The sequence below is a fragment of the Cavia porcellus genome, unplaced genomic scaffold (assembly GCF_034190915.1).
Source record: "Cavia porcellus strain 051 isolate PalLab524CR breed Dunkin Hartley unplaced genomic scaffold, mCavPor4.1 scaffold_27, whole genome shotgun sequence".
NCBI classification, from domain to species: domain Eukaryota; kingdom Metazoa; phylum Chordata; class Mammalia; order Rodentia; family Caviidae; genus Cavia; species Cavia porcellus.
The window spans coordinates 7,241,338-7,264,754 of record NW_026947510.1 but is presented as its reverse complement, the minus strand read 5'-3'; the positions used below and the strand labels follow the sequence as shown (position 1 = coordinate 7,264,754).

Below are 23,417 nucleotides of genomic sequence, written 5' to 3'. Positions count from 1 at the left end.
GTCTCTCTCTTGAGACAAGGTCTTGAACTCACTATGTAGGCCAGAATAACCTGAAACTCATGGTGATCCTCCTGCCTCAGCCTTCCAAGTGCTGGGATTATAGGCACCATACCCAGCTGTTTTTTCTGCTCTCAATTGCCAGAGTTCCTATTATTCAAATCTTGTGCCTTCTGGACTTGATTTCTCCTCTGCCCTTTTTTAATCTAATTGTTTTTGCTCTGTTTTCTGGGAAGTCATCCTCACATAGCAGTCTCTTATCTCCCTGAGGATCATTCTTCTCCTGGTACAATCTGTTTCCCCTTGGTTGCTTTTACTGTTTTTATTTCTGTTTTTTATATACATACACACTTTGCTCAAACATCTGGTGACCCTTGCCCATTTGTGAGAGTGTATCTCATACCACCTCACCATGGAAACTGGTTTTGAGATTCATGGCAAAGTGATATGGCTTTGCCTTGTTTTGTGGTTTGGAGGGGATGGCTGCCCACATCTGGGGTTCCTGGAAAGGAAGGAAGCTGGGGCTCTCCATGGTCAGTGTGTCATCTTTCCCTGAATCCCTGTTTTCAGTGCTGGATGCCTGGCCTCAGCTCTTTCCTCCTCTGCAGCCTCAACCCAGGGGGAAGAAGGGCTTGGTCTCACAGCAAATCTAGGGTGGGGGACAGGCATTTTCCTGTCTTTAGTGTCATCTATATTTCCTCTTCCAGAGTCACCTTGCCAACTCTTGAGGTTATCTAGGCTCCTTTGGTCCAAATTAGATTTCTGGGTATTTTTTTTTCTCATTGCCAGTTTTGGGTTAATCCTTCTTAGGTCTAGTTAGTTCTACTCACTCATCTGCAACCCAGCTTCCAAAATTCTGTCCTTATTCTCGCCCTTCTGCCTTTTGACTAACAGTGCTTATTCTATCACCTGTATGTTACGAGGCTGAGAGGTAAGACAAAGGTAAACTAAAGATGTTACTTTTAAAAACATTATTTTAATAAAAATTACTGTACTTATCACATTTATATACTTTTCCATTAAATGTTGACTATATTAAGATTCTATTCTAAATGCCTGCCCATGATATATTTCAATAGCTACAATACTTTGTTGAACTGACTGTATTAAAAAGTTGAAGTCTTTGGCTGTGGTTTTTTGAGAAGGAAATGGAACAAACAGGCCCCATTTATTTACTGCCAGGCAAGGGAAGAGGCTTCTGTGCCTGCTCAGGTCTGAGGGGCATGCTGTTACACAATCGTTCTATTTTGCATCGACTTCCAGCGACAATGCATCCTGTGAGTCCCACATAATCTACCCTCAGAGAGCCAGATAATTAAAACAGGCTTGGAGGCTCATATAGTAAATCATTTTCCCTCTGGCTGAAAGCATTATCAGTCCATTATGGCACCAAGAAAGGAGCTTGGTGAGTTTAATATATATCCTAGAAAACCTAGGGGATATCAACTCTCTAACTCAATAATATACTAAGTAAGATAAGGAAAAACAGAATGTCTTTCAGCTCCTTAGACACTCATTTCCACCCATTCCCTCTGGAAGGCCTGAGGCTACTGCTTGTATTCTCTGCTCTTCCTTTCTGGGCCAGAGAAAGCCAAAGCCCAGGGAGTGGAGAGGAGTTCATGGGATGAGAGGTAGAGAAGAGCTCTGCTGGATGTGGGCCTGCACTAGCTTGCTCTCCTCACCCCTTTGTAGAGACAGGCCCTGTGCTTGGTAGGTTTCTTGCTATCCTGATGGAATGTAATTTTTACTTGAGCGTGGCATATAATGCTCAAGATGGAAAAGATAGTGAAAACCTCATTGGAAAGTCTTCTGAAGGACACAAAGAGAAAGTCAAGCTCTTTATTGTGGTATATTTCAAGCATTTAAAATAGCAAAAGCAGGTGCCAGGTGTGATAGCACATGCCTATAATCCCAGCACTTGGGAGACTGAGGCAGGAGGGATCAACACAAGTTCAAGGCTAGCCTGGACTACCTAGTGAGACTATCTGTCTCAAAAAACCAAAAAGAAAAGAGAGACAGAGGGAAAAGCAAAGCAAAAATAGTAGTCTCTAGTGCTCAATACCCAGCTTTGACAATTATCAACACTTACTAATATAGTAAAATCTATTCTTCTCCCTTCTCTCATTAAAAATTTTTGCTAGAGTAGTTAAAACAGATTCCAGATGGCATATCATTCTTACCTTAAATACTCTACTTGGTCAGAATTTTCCTTCATTTATATAGAACTATAACACATTATTATCCCTAGAAAAATTAATAACTCCTTGATAGAATCTGACACCCTGGTCTATAATAAAATTTCCCAGATTATTTGAAAAATATCTTTTTATGGAGGATTTGTTTGAATCAAGAACAAAATAAGATCTGTTTATCACTCCTGATTTATGTCTTGGAAATCTCTTTGAATTAATAATGGAAACCTTACTATCCTTTTTTTGTGGCCTTGCACTAGCTCCCTAGTGTTTTGGAGTGCTGGGAACTGAACCCAGGACCTTGCACAATGCCAAACAAGTGTTCTACCACTGAGTTACATCCTTTGCCCCAAGTCCTACTCTTGAAGTTCCACATAAATGTGTGCTTAGAAAAGGAGGCAGGCCTGCAGGAGACTCTGCTCTGCTGGCATACCAGTATACAACATTACTCCCAGCTACAAGCCCTGTTTTAATCTCGCATTCTTCCAAATGTGAAGTGCCCTCAGGCCTGGTCTAATGGTTCCTCTAATGAGGTAAGAAACAGTCAATTTTAAAATAATTGCATTCTGCCTTATTTACTGATACAACTAAACAAACTTTGGAGACATTGGCCTGTCAGATTTATGCATTTCTAAAAATTTCTGTTATGTTAAAATTAGGAACCCATACTGTAGAATGCAGTGATGGTCCACTTAGATACATGGAACTAACCTCATTACAAATACATGTACTTGAGGTTGTTTCAGAAATAACCGCAAGCAAATGACTTCAAGTGGTGGTGGTGGTATAGTGTGAACACCTTCAATAAAGACAGAAATACCTACCACCCAGTGCTTCTGGTCATTCCTCTGCTCCCATGTATTCTGCCTGTTTTGAAATCCTTCCTTTATTCCTATTCCTCCAAAGTGTTTGTCCCCCTGCCTCATTTCTCCCATTCTCTCTTTTCTATATCCAACTGCTGTATATTGAGGGTCTGCTGTGTGCATAAACTAGATTCCCTAAACTAGCATCTACAGAATCCTTTCAACAGCTGGGAATGTCATCACTCCATCTGGCAGAGGTAAAGCTCAGGCATAGAGGTCTGCTGATCTGCTCACTGAGCCCTAAAAGCCACACTTTTTCCAGTGCTTGTACTTCACAGCTAAGTGGACCAGTGAAGAAAGATCAAAATTAACCTCCAGAGAGGTTCCCAAACAGTTGGAAGTGGCCAGTACCTGCTCCATGGAATCCCCCGCAGACATAGAGCTTCCCGTCCACTGCCCCAGCATTGGTGGAATTCGTTCGGAGAGAGAGAAGGGGACTTGGCATAGGTGGGCCCTCTCGCCAGAAGTCCCCATCTGGGTTGTAGATCTCCACCACATCAAGGCATTTCCGAACCTGGCCTCTATCTCGCCCCAGGCAGCCAATTCCACCTACAGAGAATGGAACACAGACAGGAGATGATCAGGAACTGAAACTGCAACATGGACAGTGCCCTGCTGGAGCAGGCTGTAGGACTGGTTTATGGAGCTTGGCTTTTCTTTCTTGCCTGATATTACTTCTTAGATAATTTCTAAGCAATGTTGATAGCATAGCCAAATTTACTGTAGTTTTTGCTTGGGTTCTCTCTATGTGTCTGTATGAGACTGATCCCATTGTGAGCCTTAGATTCAACATATCTGGTGCTGGTTTCCACAAGGTCAGGCTTGTACCTGAGGGTAATGTGCCATGAACATTGGCTTCGCTGCTGAAGGTCATCAGTGACCTTGCTGATTTAGCTACCTAGGATTGGGTCATTCCTATCCCTCATTAAGCTAGTCTCCCCTCTCCTTCTCAGTTGCACGAATGTTTCCCAATGAAGAAAGCACTATTCTTTGTAAGTTTTAGGTTTGTGCTTAAAGGAAGGCCTTAAACTCAGATAGCCAGTGCATCCCACATTTTTGGATGATACAGTTCTTCTGCCAGATACCCATTAAGTGCCCATTATGCACTTGTGCACTTAGCACAAGGCCATGTGCTAAGTGACAAGGAGTTTAAAAGATACACAGAGTATAACACAGGTTTCCTTCCCTTAAGAGATGCATGAGATAGACCAAGTCATTTATGAAAATATAGAAGAGGATAAAATGACATGTAGCTTAAAAGGGATACAAATTAGATTCAGAAATCTAGAGATAGTAGCAAGTAACAGAAATAATATTTGCAGAATTCTGATTAAGTATACCCCTCCTTGGGAAAAGTAAAATTGTGTAAGACTTCTCAGTTCAATGTAAAAAAACAAACAAACAAGCAAAAAGCAAAAAAGCAAGTTGGTAGATGATTTTTGTTTTTGTTCTCCCCTCCCAAATCCTACAGTGAAAAGTCTTTGTGGTCATCTTCTTGGACTGGAAGGATGACTCCTAAGGCTGGTGAATTCCCGAGGGGAGGGGCACTCTTTTCCTCCTGGGCCCCATTCCATCCAGACCCACATCCTGATTCACTTGACTGACAAAAACAAAAACAAACCAGCAAACAAACCGGAAAGTGCTGGCCTTGTCTATACTAACTCTTTTCCCGGGCGAGCCACTGCATGTGTAGGGTGGTGACTGGTGCTGGGTATGTTGTTTACAGCAACATCAAAACCCAAACGAGGAAGAATGGTAATCTCATGGTTTTTACCTTATGCAAAAGGGTCACTTGCTGAGAAATTAACTGCATACTGCCTTGTAGCATTTCTCCTTTTACTTCTATTTAACACCCTTTACCCACATTGTATTAGCCAGATGGTGTTTCATCAACATCTGTTTTCTTCTCTTGCTCACTGAACCTGTTCCCCAGTCCTAAGCACAGCACCTAGCACACTGGGTGTCTGAATGAATGAATGAATGCAAAATTTAACTTTCCATGTGCTTCTCTGTCCAGGTGGGTATTCTGTAAGCTCACTGAGGATAGAGGCAATTTCAAGGGCACTTTGTACAGGGCCTGCCACAGAAGGTGATGGGAGTAGCTTACTTGCACCCAGTTAGGGCTTAAGCCAGGTGTCAGAGGTGACAAGAAAGGGGTTTGTGGAAAACTTTTTGCTGCTTTGTTGATGAAGTATGGCCTGCTTCCTGTCGCAGTATGAATCCAGGGACTGAGCCTACAAACTCAGGAAGCTTTAAGCTGCTTTCTCTCTTATCCGATTGGATAAATAATTTAGCCCATTACAACTACAAGTCTGACCTGCCACGTTTCCGAGGCAGGTACACACTGGCCTCAGTCAATAGCTCAGCTCTGCTGTTTGCAGGCCATTCTCACTGTGGCACTCTGGGAGCACTCTTTTCTTTTCTTTTCTTTCTTTCTTTCTTTCTTTCTTTCTTTCTTTCTTTCTTTCTTTCTTTCTTCCTAGGGAATAAAACCAAACAAAATAAGACAGGATAAACCCAATCAAAACAGTGAAAGTGGTACAGGACTTCAAAATAGGATAATAGAAAATCAACAATGGCTACCATAATACCTCTTGTTTTCTTCAAAATAGCTGCCCATACCTTCAGGTTTAATAAAAATCAAACAAAACAGAACAGAATAAAGCCAATAAAAACAAGATAACAGGAAATCAGTGGCTTCCATAATATATTTTGTTATCTATAAAATAGTTGCCCATACCATCAGACATAATAAAATCAAACAAAACAATGAAAATGATACAGGAATTTAAAACAAAATAATAGGGAATTAACAATGGCTTCCACCTTCAGAAGGAGATCCCTATAGTTGCTATATTGCATATTGTTATTCTCTAAATAGATGCTCAGTCTACTGGTTTTAGACTTGCAAAGTCAATCAAACAATACAAGCATTAAGTTGCTTCTTTACTTCAGTAGCAACTGGTGCTGACATGTTAATAAAGATCATGCCTGTGTTTCTCATAATCAGCCAGTTGCTTATGGGAGTGGGGCTTGGCACTACAGCAAGAGGTTCCTTAGCCTAACAAAATGTCGAATTGGTCCAGAGCAGCTGAACCCAGCACCTCGCCATAAGGATAAGATGATTTAGTTGTTAATTTCTATAAGATCCAGGAGAGATGAGATTGTACTGGGTGAATACACTTAATTCAGGTAACCAGTAAGTGAGGCAAACAGGTTAAATGTGAGTCTCTGGGGGTCAGGCTAGGGCACCTTGAATGCCAGTCTCCTGAATCCAAGTCAGAAGTTCACATAAAAACCACTTAGAAAAGCTGCCCCTACACAATGCATAGAAAGAATGGGTATTAGTCACTTGATTTTTTCTGAATAATGAGAGTACTTATCATTTCTGTTGCTTTGCTACCAAGTTTATTCAATTATAATGTTTAGCCCTTACTCTATAAAACTAACCTTTCTACTATGTGCCCTTTCAACCTGAGTGGCAGAGAGTTCAGATGCTTTACTTGAGGGGCAACATGGCTTATAAGTTACTCCACCTTTGTTTTTCACCACTGACTCCTGGGAACATCCTCTGTCTCAGGTGTAATTCCCCATCAAACACACTCTGTTAGCTGCAGACTTAATGAGCTTAACTGAAGGTGAATCTTGATTAGATAAATAATCAAATAAAGGCATGATCTTTATTAATAAGTCAGCACCAGCACTACAAGAGAAATCTTTTGATGAGAGATCCTAGGGTAGGATCAGCACATCTGTAGAATGTCAATGAGATACCTCCATATCTTTAATTTATATGCTATCAAAAGCTCTGAGCAGAACTTTCCTTTATTCAAAAACAGGCAAATGAATGGAAATTATCTTTTCAAGTCATACACAAATGGACCTCAAACGCAAAATAAAGACCTGGATTATTTTGGGGATGGAGTACAGAGAGATAATTATAGAAGAGGACAATGCCTTCCTTTCTTCATTTTCATTTCTGAGAAGATGAAGACTTCCTTTTGTTGTGTTGGGTTGTGATATTCTTTCCTTTCTGAGGGTTGTGGGAGTCAGCCTCTCCTGGGAGCTGGGGGAGGACATAGAGGGAGTGGTGCCTCTCTGACAACCCCCCAGGACTTACAACCCAGTAGCCCTGGCCCCTGTGCCCTTCAACCCCAGTGCTGCCTCTAGGTGGCAGGCATACATAGCCTATGCTCCCCTGGGTTGGATCCAAACTACAAGAGAGGTCTGTAACACTTCTGAAGTTTCCTGAAGTGCTTACTAAACCCCTCTCTGGAGGGAATGGCTATGAGAGAGTGTGTGTGTGCGTGTGTGCGTGTGTGTGTGTGTGTGTGTGCGCGCGCGCGCACGCACGCGCATGTGCGCATGCTCCAGTGTAAAACTAACTCCTCTAAGCCAGAGTTTTTCCCATCTGCAAATTCAGGATAATGTCACTTTCATAAATTGTTATAGGGATTAAACTATTAGAAAACCACGGACAGCAGAAGGGTAAGGAGGAACTCATCTCTGTGAATTTCTATAGGAATTTTCTTTTATATATTAACTCTCATGCACTGACATATAAGGATAGCTCTACATAAAATGGCCAGCATGCAGTCAGTACTTGTGGTAATTTTTGTTCTTTTCTCCTTCCTCCTCTTTTACAGTACTGAGGACTGAACCCAGAGCCTTCACACTGATCTACATCCCCAAGCCTCCCCCTTTTATTTTTAGTCAAGATCTTGTTAACTTGACCAGGATTGGCTCTAATTTTTGATCCTCCTGCTTCAGTCTCTCAGAGTGCTAAAATTACAGGCACGAACTACCATGCCAAACTCTTATTCTGTCTCCTGTTCTAGGATGTTTACAAATAAACCAGTACTTACTAAAGTTTTGAAATTTAACCTTTGATTTCTCTCAATTTAATGATCTGGTATGTCTATAATTGGTGGCTTTGATTGGCTCAGTAGCCCTGAGGGTGGGCAGAGACACAAGGAAGGTCAAAGAGTTAGGAAGTCAGCAGAGCCTTCTCTCAGCCCTTGTGCCTCTCACGTGACCTAGAGTCACTCATTTGGTCATGAACTTCTGAGAGAGGTGGGAGAGGTCATGTGGACAGGAAATCTCTACAATCTGGAAGCTCCTGGCATGAAACTGGCCATGTATCTGTGGTGATAGCGAGTTGTCAGCTGACTTTTTTACACTTTCGTTTTAATTCCAGATTTAGAACCTAAAACCTTAGAAAACATGAACTGTCATTTTGCACAGTCTAACACAGGAAAGCTGCTGGCTATTTTCAAACAAAAGTCCTTACTTGCCTTTTACGAGTTTTGGATGGGGTCAAGTGACACTGACTTATTGTGTATCTTAGGTTCCCAGACCTTCCACTGATATATGCTGTTTGCTTGTGACAACTTTTTCTCAGCAAACTAAAAAAATACAGTGATCTGTCTGTTTTTTTGTTTTTTGTTTTTTTTTGGTACTGGGGATCAAACTAATGAGTTTGCTCATGCTCATCAGGCAGGCACTTACACCACTGAGCTTACACCACTGAGCCAAATCCCCAACCCCTATTGGTCTGTGTTTTATGACTCCAAACAGATTACTGTGAAAAACACATAAAGCAACTGGAAGAGGAGACCAAGTTTTATTAGTTAGAGCTTGGAGGGAAAATCAAGTGTTTGGGTTGTCTTATTCCTTGTAAGTGGAAATGTAGACAGCTGGATAGAAGGCTCTGGAGCTGAGGGTCCCCAAGTGGTGCTGAATAAGCTATGACTGAAAAATGTTGTCCTGTCTGCTCCCATTTAGCCTCAAGGATGTCTCAGTTCAGCGCTGGAGTGCACTGGGTTTCTAGCTGGATCTCAGCCTGTCAACCCCTGGGTCTGTCTTTCCTTGTCTCTTCCTTGCCCTCATGCTGGGTTTTCCTGCAGGGTCTAGTCAGGCTTGAAGCCCAGCACATAAAGAGAGAACAAGGCTGGGGAGAGTCTGGGAATGGTGAGTGGGTAGCAATAAGCTTAATGGGTGACCCGTGCATGTCACAGCCCCAGGTGAAGGTCACCATTGTGTTCAGCCACCCAGTCGGGCAGACCTACCTATGTTAACACCAGTCCTACCTATGTTTTTTGCCAACAGTATACCTGACTCCCCTCGCCCCGGCCCTGTCTTACTCACTCCTCGCATTCCTTGGCTTCCTTCTTACCTCCTTCTCGAGCTGCTGGCATTCCAGTTTTGAGCTTCTACTGTCCTCTGCGTGGAAATCAAAGTTCCTATAAAAACATACTGTCTCTATCTATCATCTTTCTATCCATCTATCTGCATCTCTCTATTAGATTAGACCCTAAGTGCTTGCGGGCAGAATGATGTTGAATTTGCATCTGTTTCCCCAGCACTTTCCACACCCAGTACAAATAATAAAGCCATGAAACCAGCCTCAATGTGTGGTGACTAACTCCTCACCCTCAGCCCAGGCCTCAGTGCTCAGCTGATCACACAGGTGACCTTCCAAGGAGCACAGGAAGGTCAGCCATATACAGAGAGCCAGAGAACCATGGTGCATATGCATGCCTGCTGGAGTTCAATCTTTCCCATGTCTGCCTGCTTACAGAGTCGTCAGCCTTTGCTAACAGAACACTGGCCAAGTTTCCAATAGTGCCTTTGTGAAGTAAGAATCCACAAGACATAAGCTCACGAGGGGCAGGTGAAGCACATCTTTCCATTCCCGAGTGTCAGTCATTGCATCCTTCCAGAGGATGTGTCACGGTATTTGTTAAACGAAAATTTGAAGAGAAAGGTCTAAGAAGCCTGGAGAATTTATGTTGTGTTTTAAAGAAAACAATTTACAGATAATGAGTCATTTGTACTCATTTCCATATTCAAGAAATGACAGGAGAGCATGATAAAAATTGATCACATATATGAATTAGGATAAACTGATTTTGAGGAAAGATAATACATTTTACTCAAAATGCCAGGATTTTTTTAAATTGGTATTTTCTTTTTTAAAGTATGACATTTTTTTTCTGTTTCAACTCTTTAAGATATAATGTTGTTCCCAGCCTTACTGATTTGAAGAAACCAAATTTAATTTAACATTTCCTTAGAGTTCAGGAGTTACAATGTGATCCACTCTCATAACAAGCCATGGAAACAGACAGTTTGTTAGGCATGCCTAATATTTTCTTTCTCAAGTAACCTGTTATTGGCATGGTGTTTTAACAGGTTACCACCTCTTTTCACAAACCCCACAACTGTGTAACACGACACTTTTCTGCAGACACAGGTAACCCCAAGCCAAAGCGGTGGGCTTTTGCTCCTGTTCTCAGGAACACTATTAGCACTGCTCACTGGTGCGTTCACATTTTTGAAGCTTCCATACACCCTGAATCAGAAGCATTTTAAACTTTTTACTTTTGCGCAACCTAAAAGCATATTTTGTATGCCCACTTCATGTTTGTACTGGTTTTACAGAATTATAAGTTTCAGCTTTTAGTTCTGTTTTTGCTTTTGCTTCTGTTTTTTGTTCCTAAGATACTCAGAATCTACTCCTCTGGGAAACCAAAGATGAATATGAAACCACATAAAACAGAGTCCTGGAATTACACACTGGCTGAATCAAGGGTAATTCCTAACTCATGGTCACAGTGATATGTGGGATGCAGGACCTCTGACCTTTTAGGATATCAGTGTTATAGTTACTCTAGGTAGGTTGTGATCTGGAAGCCATAGGGAAACTCTGGTCTTTAGAGCACTCATTTCTGGAATTCCATTTAAAGTGGCAGATAAGAGAACTTTAACACCCTTCATATCTTAGTTGGAAATAGTTGACAGATTTACAGCAATACCTTGGTGAACAGTTCCGTGCAGTTCAAAGCTCAGCAACTGGCGAATCTGTAAATCTAACTCATTCCTCAAAATGAGGAGGTACTATATACTCTGACTTTTCTGTCCATGTAAGTTTTCCTTATTTAGCATTTATTTAAGAAATATCTATTTTAGCCTAACACTCTCTTGCAATTAGATCAGGAAGCACCAGAGAATTTGCTCTGTTAATTTATCAATGGCAGGATGCTTGGACCAAATAATCTTATCTAGCTTCCTAGAATCTTGGATGCTGTTTACAGAAAGAGGTACTGTTTTAGTCATCTGTGTGTCTCTTTTAAAAACCAGCCCAGGCATTCAGTTATGGAACTCTTGCCTAGTAAACATGTTGAGCACATGCCATCTCTATTAACATATTATTATCTTGTCACTTTCCTAAACAATGTGTTTTCTGAAGTTTGGTCTAATGGATTATTCACATCAGAATTGCCCAATGCTTTCTATGATTCAGATTTCCAGGTTCCACTTTAGATCTCTATGAAATTGATGAAAGGTGAGGACGAAGAATCTGCCATTTTAATAAGCAACCTACGTAATTCAAGAAGCTCTTAAAAATTGCTTAGAGTTTTATCAAAAGAAAAAGGCAAAATCTTTTTCTGATTTTCAGATCTTGTTCAACAAGACCTGAAACCTGAAAACACAGTGAAACCTGATTCTCTTATCTCATAAAATAATTCACCACTAAAGTGATCTTTGAAATGCATTTGCTATAATAACTCAGGCCTTTTATGTAACTTTTCCCTTCATTACTCTTTAATGGCATTCAAGCTGCGAGTCAGGCTTATGCAATGCTGTTATGTTTTCAGTAAAGCAATGAGGCACAAAATGGCTTCTTGGAGAAAACAACATTGATGGGCTGGAACATTAGATGTGTAGGAAGCCTTACCATGAGCTGTCTCCCTTGACAGGGAAATGGTAAGTCCCCTTTTTAAAAAATTGCCACAGAGCTGTACCACTGATGTGTATGTGTGTGTCCTATTTTACATGATGAAAAAGTAGGGCAGGCTATGAAGATGAGAAAATTCAATTCAGTAAACCAGTATTTACCAAGTAACTACCACATAAAGCCAGGCCCTAGTTGGCTTTTGAAAGAGTCACAGAGATGAAGAAGATGTGGTCTCTTCCTAAGATGGCTGAATTACAGTGACAAGGCAGTTACAGGTCAAACATCCGCTGTTGCAAGGACCAGAATAATTCATCCTGCCAAGAGGTCACGCAGTGTCCATGAAGAGACGGGATATTTCTCGGGCTATACAGGAGTTGGCAACCCAGAGGAGGCAGCACTACCACAGTGGCAAGGGAGGGAGGCCAGTTCAGGAGCTGACACTGGGGCCATGGGCTAGAGGTGGGCTGTGTGGGGCAGAGGGGAAGCTGGGGAGCGTGATGCAGCTCTAAAGCTCCCACAAATGGTGCCTGACCCAGTAAGCCAAAGGGATTTCAAATACAATTTGAGTTTTCCAAAACACTGACAGAAAATCAAAGCATACTTATGAATTCAGAAGCAAGTGTCATTTCTCCAAAAATGTAACAGTGTAAAATATAAAATGCTTGCTAGTTTTTCTAGCCCTCATTGTTTCTTGAAGAGCTAACCTTGGTGCCATCTTTAAATCAGTGTTTTATAACAGAAGTGTTTAACAAGACCTCATGACCAGATTTCCAAGAGGGGGAACCCAGGAGGTCTTATCTTTCTCAAAAATTTACTAATGGGAGTCTGCACTTCAGCCATTCTCTACTTTGTTATTCATAAAAATGGAAATTAAAAAGTTGAAGACAAGGATTTCATGTTTCTCACATCAGTAGGATATATTACCCTAAGTTTTTGGACTGCCTCTCATAGGCAGTTAGCGTTACAGCAGTTTAATTGTCCCTTAAAATGAGCTTTCACTGAACAGATGACAAAAGGCTTGTCTTATAAAATAAGGCATCTTACAGCGAACACAGCCCCTCCATTTGTTTTTCCCCAGAGACTCTCAATGGTTTGTGTCATTTCACAATCACTGCCACTCCATCCTGCACTTCAGAACACAAATGGTTATGTTCCAGAGAAAATTCTCAGGAAAAAGGCCAAAACAAAACCCACGGTTTAAACACCTGCATTTGCAGTAAGGGTGTCATCTACTCAGAGGCTTTACAGACTGCTTATTGTAAGCTCTCCAGGAAGTTGGCCAATGCAAAGCCAATCACTATGCAGTAAAGCTGATAAAATGTCCAGGAACCATGCGAACAGTAGATCACTTAAGCAAAGAACCTACTTATGTCTTTTTATTAAGGCATTTTATAGATTTCCAGGAAAAAAATTCAATTTGTAACTAATATGCCCCTTGACATAGACTGTTTTCACCAAAATTTGAATTATTTATGTTATCCATGACAGCATGTTTTTCAAAGACAAACATTTTCACAATAAAAAGCTAGCACAGATTTTAACTGAAAGCCAAAATGATCCCATCTTTACAATTCAAATCAAACCTCCAGGGTCAACAACGTCAGGCACTATGTCTAGTAGTTTTACGCTTTCATCTTTAGGCCCTGTAGGAAGAATATATTCTGGGCATTGTTCTCTCGTTTCTCATGTGATAATAGGTACCTGCTCCACAAAGAGAAGAAGGCTGTGTCCAGGAGCAGTGGGTCATCAGTATACCCTACAATGGGAGGAAATGAAGAAAGTAGAACCATGTGGTCCTTTCACTCCAAATGCTGCTCACCTCTGATGGTCCTCAAAAATGTGTCCTTAACTTTGGCCAACACAGAAAATAGTAAAGTCCAGACCTTTGGAATGCAATCAACCAGTTTAAATCCTTTTGCTCATGTAGTTATACAGTCAGTAAAGCCTTGAATTTCCTGTTGCTAACTAGAGAGAGTCCATGCCATTGCTAGGGTAACAACTTCATTTTGAATCTGGATTAATAGTGAAATTTCTATCCTGGCAAAAGAAAATACAATCTATTAAGGAAGGCTGAGGACATTGTTAGGACTAGTTTTCATGGTCAATCCTGGAAAAGTCCGATCATTCCACTAGACTGCTCTCCAGTCTCTTGTAATGCTGTGATTCAGTAGCTTGCTGCAGTTTTCTGCCATTATGAAGTCTAAAATCTACACAGCCAATCGTTCTAACAAATGTTTTGACAAATGATTCAAAGACAAAACCAGAATAAGGGCATGTCTTTCTACATGTAGACTGCAAATCAGACCCACAAAAACTTGCCTGTAGAAGAACCAGCAACAATGGTAAACATCTGGAAAATCCCTGGTGGTCTACCCTGCTGCCTTGGCTGATAGAAGACCAAAAGGAAAGAGCAGAAATATACAAAAGTCTGAACTCCTGGAAAAGATGAATTGTTTTTCAGCTATGTTATTGAGTCAACATCAGAACTGGTTTTTGACATGGTTAATCAATCAATGAAAACTCACTTCAGTGAACATGCCTCTGGGACCCATCAGTGAGACAGACAGCTCATTCTCTGAGAGGTAGCTCATCAGTGGTTGACTCATGGCAATGAACCCCTTCTCAGGTTGAATTGACCCACTGCCCCCTCAGTAATGAACATAAAGCATACTCCTAAATGACAGTAATACACTCTCAGCTCTGTAACTGAAAATAATCCAAAATAAATTCTTGCTCACAATCCTATATAAATCATTGGTTTGCTTTGCTCAATGAGAGTTATTTCCATTAAGCTATCTCCATTATTCCTCCATTAAGTAAAATTAAATATAAAAGCACAGGACCATCTCAATAGGTACAGAAACAACATCTATAAAATTCAACGTCTAATCCTAAGAACTCTTCAGAAAATGTGTAGAGAGAAATATTTTCAACACAGTGAAGGCGACTCATGAAAATCCCATAGTGATTGATAGGGAAGAAGTAAGAGATTTCCCTGTAAGACCTGAAAACAGCCAAGGATATCAGGACTTACCACTTTTGCACAACATAGTACTAGAAGTGCCAAATAGGTTAGAGAAAACAGGGTAAAAAAGAGCAAACAGAGTAAAAAAAAGAGGTACACACACCAAAATGAAGACGTAAAACCAACTGTATTTACAGAGGACATGGTCCTAGATGTGTAAAACTAAAGATTCCACAACAGAACTGTAAGAACTAATAAATTAGTGGAAGTACACAAAATAGATAAATCAGTTGAGTTTTTAAGCTATCATAGCATAGGGAAATTAAGAAAACAATCCCATTTGTAATAGCATCAAAAAGAATAAAATATTTAAAAATAAATTTAACCAAGGTAATTGAAGATCTCTACCTTGAATCTTATAGTATTGCTGAAATAAACTAAGGAAGATACAAATACAGTAAAAACTTGGATTGTGAATAACTTGTTTTGTGAGGGTTCTCCAAGATGAACATTTATAATACATTGTAACTTGATAAATGAGTGATATCTTGCAATACAAGTAGTACATGACACTGAATGTCACATGATAACAACTAGTCAATGTCATCACCCCTCAATACCATCTTTCTCTGTCTTTCTTGCTGTGGGATTGTGGGTGATCACATCACAAGAGCAAGCAGTTATAGAGAAGATCTCATCTGCAGATGTAGTGGTTGATTGTGTCACTTTGAGAAGTTTAGATGCTTCACTAAATTGGCTTAGCAATTCTACACCTTAAGGTGTAGAAGACACAACCAATAGTGGGTCATTGCCTGAACGGTATAAAAGGACAAATGAGGTTCTGTTCTTCAGAGGGGCTCTAGTCTTCGCATATAGCTTGGACACTGTCTCCTGGCTTCCAGCACAGACTCTTGAGCATTCATTGCAGACCTATTGACCTCCCGATACAGACTTGCATGGGACACTGTAGTGAACTCCAGACCTTGGATTGAATCCTTCAGCCTCCAATGTGTAGACACCTTCTGCATGCTTCCCCATTTGACTGTGTGGTTGAGCACTATAAGCCAATCTTGTAATTTCTTATATAGTTGTGTGTCTTGTGTTATATCTGTTTCTCCAGTAAAACTTTAATACAGATTTTGTGCCGCTGCTGTAACTACACCTGACCATGTGGTTCAAGAACCTTTGGGAATGGCTTGTGGGAAGAGTTTGGAAAGGTTCAGAGATGTCACCTGAAAGAGTAGAACCAGAATGCCTTAGGCTATTTTGTATGTGAGATCCTAGTCAGAGCTCAGAAGGCCAGAATTGATAGAAATCCTGCCAGTAAAGATCAGGCTTGGGAAGTTTCTGCTGGGAAGAACTGCATTGGTTTTTGGAGTTCAGACACTGTATGTTATGGCTTGGCAGAAAGTTTATGTGCATTTTGCCCATGTTTAGAGATTTTGCCTGACACTGAGATTAAGGATGGTAGACTAATTAATATGGAAAGGCAATTTCAAAGCAGTCTAATGTTGAGGCGGTGGCATGGCTATTGTTAGGGACTTTTAGCCAGATTTATGTTGTAAATCAAGAGTGAAGAGCCCAGCAGGATGACTTAAAATGTAATTCTGAGCAGAAAGGAAGCTCCAGTAAAGCTGTGGACTACAAAGTTAGAGCTGAGAAGATTTTGATTGCTGAGAAGGAATAGAAGAATATAAAAGATGGCTTGAGGGTATCACAAGAAGCAGTAAATCTCTACTCTTTGCAAAAGAGTGGAGCATCAAAACTGCAAAAGTAAAAGACTTTGCTTTGAGGATAAAGCCACAGAGCACTATGTTCCAGAATGGTGGCAGCCACATTGTGTTCCAGAATGGCAGTGACAGCCAGACCCAGTTCCAAAATGGCAGTGGCATAGAGAATTTGTTCCTCAGAATCAAATTCAGGTGCCTGGTGATCCAGGCATTTGACCCCTACAGACAAAAGAGAAGAAAGCTTGGTTACTGCCCCAACTGGCAGCAGACTTCAGCATTTTTGTCCATGTGGCACTGATTTTAGGTGCATGCAGAATGCAAGAGATCTGGAATTAAAAAGGCTCCCACCCAGATTTCAGAAGAAGACTTGGGAGGCCAGGCAGTGTGTCCCTGAGAGGGAAAAGTGTGAAGCTGTGAATGTGAAGTCAAAATTGCAGTAGAGACTCCAGAAGTTTGGAAAAGTCAGGAATGTGGATTGCTGGAGGAAAACTGCAAGGAGGAAGGAAGGTGGACCTAGGAGATAAGCTATGAGAGCTACAACCACTGGAAGTGCCGCAGGGGTGGAGCCACATAAGCCCTCTGGAGTTTACAACCTGTTGTTTCAGATGGTCCACATGGAACTACAGCACTTAATGTTTGCCCTGCTGGATTTTGCACTTGCTTTTGTCTCAATGCTTTGTATTCGCATTTGTACCTTTTGGAATGGTAATGTTTGTCTTGTGCTATTACATGTTAATTTTTCATTTGTAGAGGGGCTCACACCTAAGAGTTTGCCTTAGATCTGGGATTTGGACTTTTCAGTAATGCTGAAACTGTTAGGATTTTGGCAACTCTTGGTGATGGACTAAATGTCATTCGCATAAAGGGATGAGCATGAGTTTTGGGGGGCCCAGGGATGGAATGTTATGATTTGTGTCTAGATGTCCCCCAAAGTCTCATGGAATCATGGGGTCAAGCTTCTAGAGTTTGTGACTGATCCTGGTCCAATGCTGGGATTATGGGTGTGAGTGATACACCCACACTGGTGTGGGTAGCCTGCATATGATATGAGGGAGGGAAAGAGGTTTGTTCTCCCTGTGTTACTTCCTTTTTTCTCTTGTTGCTTTTGGTGTCTTCTGTTGCCAGGAACTGTTGCCCTCTCCCATTGGAGCTGGCAGATTATGGACTGAAACTGCCACAAACTTAGAGCTAAATAAACCTTTCCTTCATTTTGTATACCAGGTATTTTGTCACAGCAATGAGAAAAAAAAAAAAAAAGTAACCAACACAGTAGAGTAAAAGAAGAAAAAGGTGGAGAAATCACTCACTCAAATAAGATTAGGGAGATGCGTACAATGTAGCAAACAGTGCAAAATTTTGTAGAAAAGCACCACCTAAATAAAGCGGTAGCCATGTAAGCCGCTGTAGCAGCACAAGCTGCTTATCTGTTTAATGACAATGAAATGTCATATCCTTAAAAAGGAAGCAAAGGAAGTATCATTGGGTAGGTACCTTGTTAAAAGTTACAAGAAAAGAAAAAAATTCCACTGAGCTAATACTACAGATATCAGCTATTCTGTTAGTTATAGTGAAAGTCACCTACACAGACCTGGTGTGGGTAGCCTGGTGTGGGTACCCAGACCTCCTCTCTCATTTCCCTCATACTAGTCATGGAGGTTTTCAAAAGTAAATGCAGGTTAATTTGTTTATTTTTCTTCATACAGTATTTTGTATTTTCTTTGTTATTTTGTATTATATTATGGTATTGTAGTATTTTTATATAGATATTTTTGGGTTGTGGAATTAATTATCTGAATTTTCATTATTTCTGATGGAAAAACTTGCTTTGATATACAAATGCTTTGGGTTACAAGTGTGTTTCTGGCATGAACTATGATCACAAACCAAGGTTTTAATACAAATGGAAACACACCATGTTCATAGACTGAAAGAATTAACAATGTTAAAATGTACATATTATCCAAAGCAATATATAGATTCAATGCAATTCTTATCAAAATTTCAATATTTTTCACAGAAATAGAAAGAACAATCTAAAATTCACTTGAAACCATAAAAAATTTTGAAATGCTAAAGTAATCTTGAGAAAAAACAAAGTTAGTGGTATTGACTTCCTTGTTTCACACTATACTACGAAGCTACAATTAAACAGTGTATTACTGACATAAAAACAGATGCATACCAATGGAACAGAATAGAGATCAGGAATAAACCCAAATACACATGGTTAGCTAATTTTTAACAAGGGTACCAGGAATAAATAATGGGAAAAGGAGTCTCTTCAATAAATGGTGTCGGGAAGGCTGTATATCCACAAGCTAAGAAAAAAACTGGGCCCCACCTTATTCCGTAAAAAAAAATCACTCAAAATGGGTTAAAAGATTAAATAAGACCCCAAACTATAAAAGTCCCGGGAGAAAATATAAAGAAAAAGTTCCTTGGCTGTGGCCTTGACAATCGTTTTTATAGATGTGACACCAAAACCTCAGACACCAAAAGCAAAAATAAAGTGGAACTATATTAAACTAAAAAGCTTCTGCACAGAAAAGGAAAGTCAATTACATGAAAGCATGTAGCCTGCAGATAAGAAAATATTTCCAAACTATATATTTGATAATGAGGAAATATCCCAACACAACTCTATAAGAAAAATAACTGATTAAAATGGGCAAAGGACCTGAATAGATACTTTCCACAGAAGACATATAGACAGCCAACAGTGAAAAGATATGAAAAGATAAGTAAATCAAAACCACAATAAGATATTACATCATACCTGTAGAAGGGTCAGGATAGGATTAACAAGCTAAAAAAAAGATAAAAGTGTTGGCTAGGAAGCAGAAAAAAGAGAATGCTTACATACTTTCGGTGGAAATTTAACCTGGTACAGCCATTGTGAAAAACGGTACAGAAGTTCAACAAAAAATTAAAAACAGTAGATATGATCCTTTCTCAAGTATGCAAACTTAGCATTCAAACTAAGCATGCAAACTTAGTTCAGTATTCAGAAATAAATCTGGATATACCATCTTAAGAGACTACATAGGGACAACCATATGACCACATCAATTAATGCCAAAGTCATTTGGAAATCCAAAAGAAATGGAAGCAGTACCTCAAAAAGATATATATGCACTCTCATTCAATGTGGCAGTATTCACAATAGCCAAGATATGGGAACAGCCTAAGTTTTCACCAATGGACTATTAAACAAAGAAGTGAGATATTATTTAGCTTTAGAAAAGAAGATCTTGGCATTTGCGGCAACATGGATGAACCTGGAGGGCCAGACACAGGAAGAAAAGTACTTCACAATCTCCCTTATATGTGGAATCCAAAAAAAATTGAGTAACGAGCAGAGTAGAACAATGTTTACTGGGAAGTAGGAAGTGGTGAGCTTTAGGTCAAAGGTACAAAGTTGCAGCTACCTTGGATAAGTCTACATACCTAATGCATAGCATGATGCTTGTAGCTAATACTTTACCATACAGTGGAAATTTGCTAAGAGAGTTGTCAGGTGGTCTCACCACACACACACACACACACACACACACACACACACACACACACACACACAGAGTACGCAAGGAGATGGAGAAATCATTTTAATTATGTATCTGTATATTAAAACATGCTATAAACTTTGAATATATATAATTTTCACTATAGAAGAAATAAGCTTGAACTTTAGTATGCACTGACCACACTAACCTCATGTTCTAGGAATTTAAAAAACAGATCCTTGGAGGCTCTCTACATAGACAATCATGCCATCTGAAAATAGGGACAGTTTCATTTTTTCCTTTCCAATTTGCACAACTTCTTCTTTCCTTATTCTACTAAAACTCAAATCAAGTAGAAGGAAGTCAATATTAAAAGCAGAAAAAACCCAATTCCAATTGCTGAAAAGAACAAAAAAACAATGAAGCACAGCTATTTATTTGGGGGAAAAAATCAATACAATTGCTTAAGCCTTTACAAAGATTGACAAATAAAAAGAAAAATACACAAATCACCAATATGAAGAGTGAATGATATCACTACGGTCTCTGCAAACATCAAAAGGACAGTTAGGCAGCCCTACAAACAACTTTACATTTGAAAACTTAAGTGAAATGGTCCAGTTCCTTGAACATAAAGAACTACTGAAGGCTACTCAAGACAAAATTCATAAGCCAAATGCTCAAATAGCTTACATTCATAGTGGAAAATGCTAAAAAACAACAACAACAACAACAACAAACTCTAGGCTTGGGTGGTTTCACTAGTGAATTTAACCAAACATTTAAAAGTAACACCAATTTTAAAACCACTTTCAGAACAGAGGAGAGAACACACCCATCTTATAAGACTATCATTGCCTCATAGCAACTCAGATGATAAATGGTACCAAAAAAAAAAAAAAAAAAACCCATAGACCAAAATCTCTAATGAACATAGGAATAAAAACCTCAAAAAAAGTTTAACAAGTTCAATCCAGCAATATATAAAAAGAATAACACACCATGCCTGATGGATTTTATCCTGGGCATGCAAACTTAGTTCAGTATTCAGAAATAAATCTGGATATACCATATTAAGAGACTATATAGGAACAGCCATATGACCACATCAATTGATGCTGAAGTCATTTGGAAAAACACGTGACCTAGGAAACAATTTCTTCATTCCAGAAGGACAGAGCTCTGGCAATAGTGTCTTTCAGACTCTCACAGGAAGGCATCTGGTCTTCAGTAAGGTCTGCACACCTATGATCCTTGCTGATGTTGCTGTAGAAGGGATGCTCAGGCTCTGTTGGAGGTGGTGGGGCATCACAGGAGCACCTACAGTCCTTCACCTGAGCCTCACTGTGCTTAGCAGCAGTTTCTGCTTTATTAAGTTCAGTCAGACCCTCAAAGTGCTGCTCCTCGAGGTGCCGAGTTCTTACCATGGGCACCCACATCTAGTCAATGGCATCCAGTACTGTCCAGAGGGTCTGGACTACTCTTTTCTGCACTAAGGTGAAGTAGATGTCAAATTCATAGTCAGCATCTTGCATTGCATGCCTGCCACGCTTTGCCTCTTTGTGGCCTGCTGGGCTCAGGTTGGGATTGTACCAGTCGCTGACGTGATACCATGTTCCAGCTACTCTTTCCATGTCGGATCTATACCAGGTTATAGGCAGCCATGCCGACAGGTTAGGGTGTAGACTCCTGACACATTTCTTCTTTTGTAACATAAGCACTGAATGCTGTAAATTACCTTATAAGAACAACTTAGCTGCACACTCACCATGATGTTGTATTTGCATTTTAATCTTGTTCTCTATATTTCTAATTTCTCTTGAGATTGCTCCTTAGACCCATGGATTATTAAGTGTGTAGCTCAATTTTTAAGTGTTTCGATGTTATTTTGTGTAATCTTGTTTCTAGTTTAATTATATTAGCATCAGAGAACATACTTTATATGGCTTAACTTTAAAATTTGTTAAGGTTTATTTTCTGACTCAGGATATGGTCCATTTTGGTGAATATTTCACATGCTCCTCATGGGTGCAATGGACAATCAGATTCAGTTGGTTGATGGTGTTGTTCAGTTCTATATACTTGCTGATTTTTTGTTTACTGATTCTATTACAAAGAGAGGAATGTTGAATTTTTTAAAAAAATTTTTTTAAATGTTCTTTTTTTGTCTTTTTGAGATGGGGTCTTGCTATGCAGTTCAGGCTGGCCTTGAGCTCACTTTGTAGCCCAGGCTGGTCTCGAACTTGCAAGGATCCTCCCACCTCAGCCTCCCGAGTGCTGGGATTACAGGCGTGAGCCACCACGCCCGGCGAAAATTTTTATTATAAAGTTGGGTATTTCTCCTTTTATCAGTTCTTTCTTTGTGTAAAATCTGTGGTTAGGTGCATACATGTTTAGTATTATTATATCTTCATAGACATTCAGTAATTTTATCACCATGGAATATCTTCTGTATCTCTGGAAATTTTATTTCTGCTGAAGTCTACTTTGATTGCCTTATAGCTACACCAGTTTTCTTTTGATTAGTGTTTACATGTTACATATTTCCCATCCTTTTACTCATAAACTATGTTACTACAACTGCAGTGGGTTTCTTAAAGAAAGAATACTGGTAGTTTGCTTTATTTGTAAACCATCCTGATAATTTCAGTCTGCTAACAGTGTCACCAAAGCCTTTGCATTCCAGGTACTTATTTTTATGGCTGGATGATGATATACTACTACTTGGTTTTTTTTTGCTTGTTCTCTCTTTTGTTGTTGTTGGTCTTTTCTGTGTTGGCTTCTCTCTTTTGGATATTTGAACATTTTGATGACCTTTATCTTTATGTATTTATTGTGATTTTGACTATATCTCTTTTAATAGTTTTTTGAGGAAGAATTACAAAATATGTACTTAACATTCATAGTCTATTTAGAATCAGCACTTTACTACTGTATTTGGAAGGATAGGAATTTTATGTATCTCTTTTTCATCCTCCTTTTAATGCTATTAAAACATGTTTCAGATGCCTAAATAACACTGAAAGTCCCATAAGACATAATTCTTACTTTCAATCACAGAAAATATTTCAACAAACTCAGAATCAAAATAATATTCTCTTTACCAAGATATTTACCATTTCTACTGGCTTTATTTCATCCCAGTGTTCTCGGTTTTCCTTCGGCAGAATTTACCTTCTGTCTGAACAACATCCTTCAGTAATTCTTTCAGGGCAATCCTATATATTCTCTTAATTTTCTTCCACCCTTGAATACATTTATTTCATTTCCATTCCGGAAAGATATTTTCCTGAAATACAGAAGCCTCGGCTGACTGTTCTCTTCTTTTTTGGGGGAGAAGATGCCAACATTTTCACTCTATAGCTGGAAGTCTTGATCTCACTTAACTTTTTGCCAACAAAATTCTTACTGGTATAGCAAATCTTAG

General features: G+C 39.6%; 1 protein-coding gene across 6 annotated transcripts in view; it reads right to left on the bottom strand.

Annotated features, from left to right (window-relative positions):
* Kbtbd12 (kelch repeat and BTB domain containing 12) overlaps window positions 1–23,417 on the bottom strand; it is a 55,689-nt gene that overhangs the window by 14,201 nt on the left and 18,071 nt on the right. For 4 of the 6 annotated variants that reach the window (XM_013152824.3, XM_013152831.2, XM_013152834.3 and 1 more), the window contains exon 5: window positions 3,404–3,601. In XM_013152824.3, coding sequence (XP_013008278.1) covers window positions 3,404–3,601 — 198 coding nt within the window. Of the gene's footprint in view, window positions 1–3,403; window positions 3,602–20,410; window positions 23,280–23,417 lie in introns of those variants that run through there. The other 2 variants (XM_063237798.1, XM_063237799.1) reach the window with 2 other exon arrangements.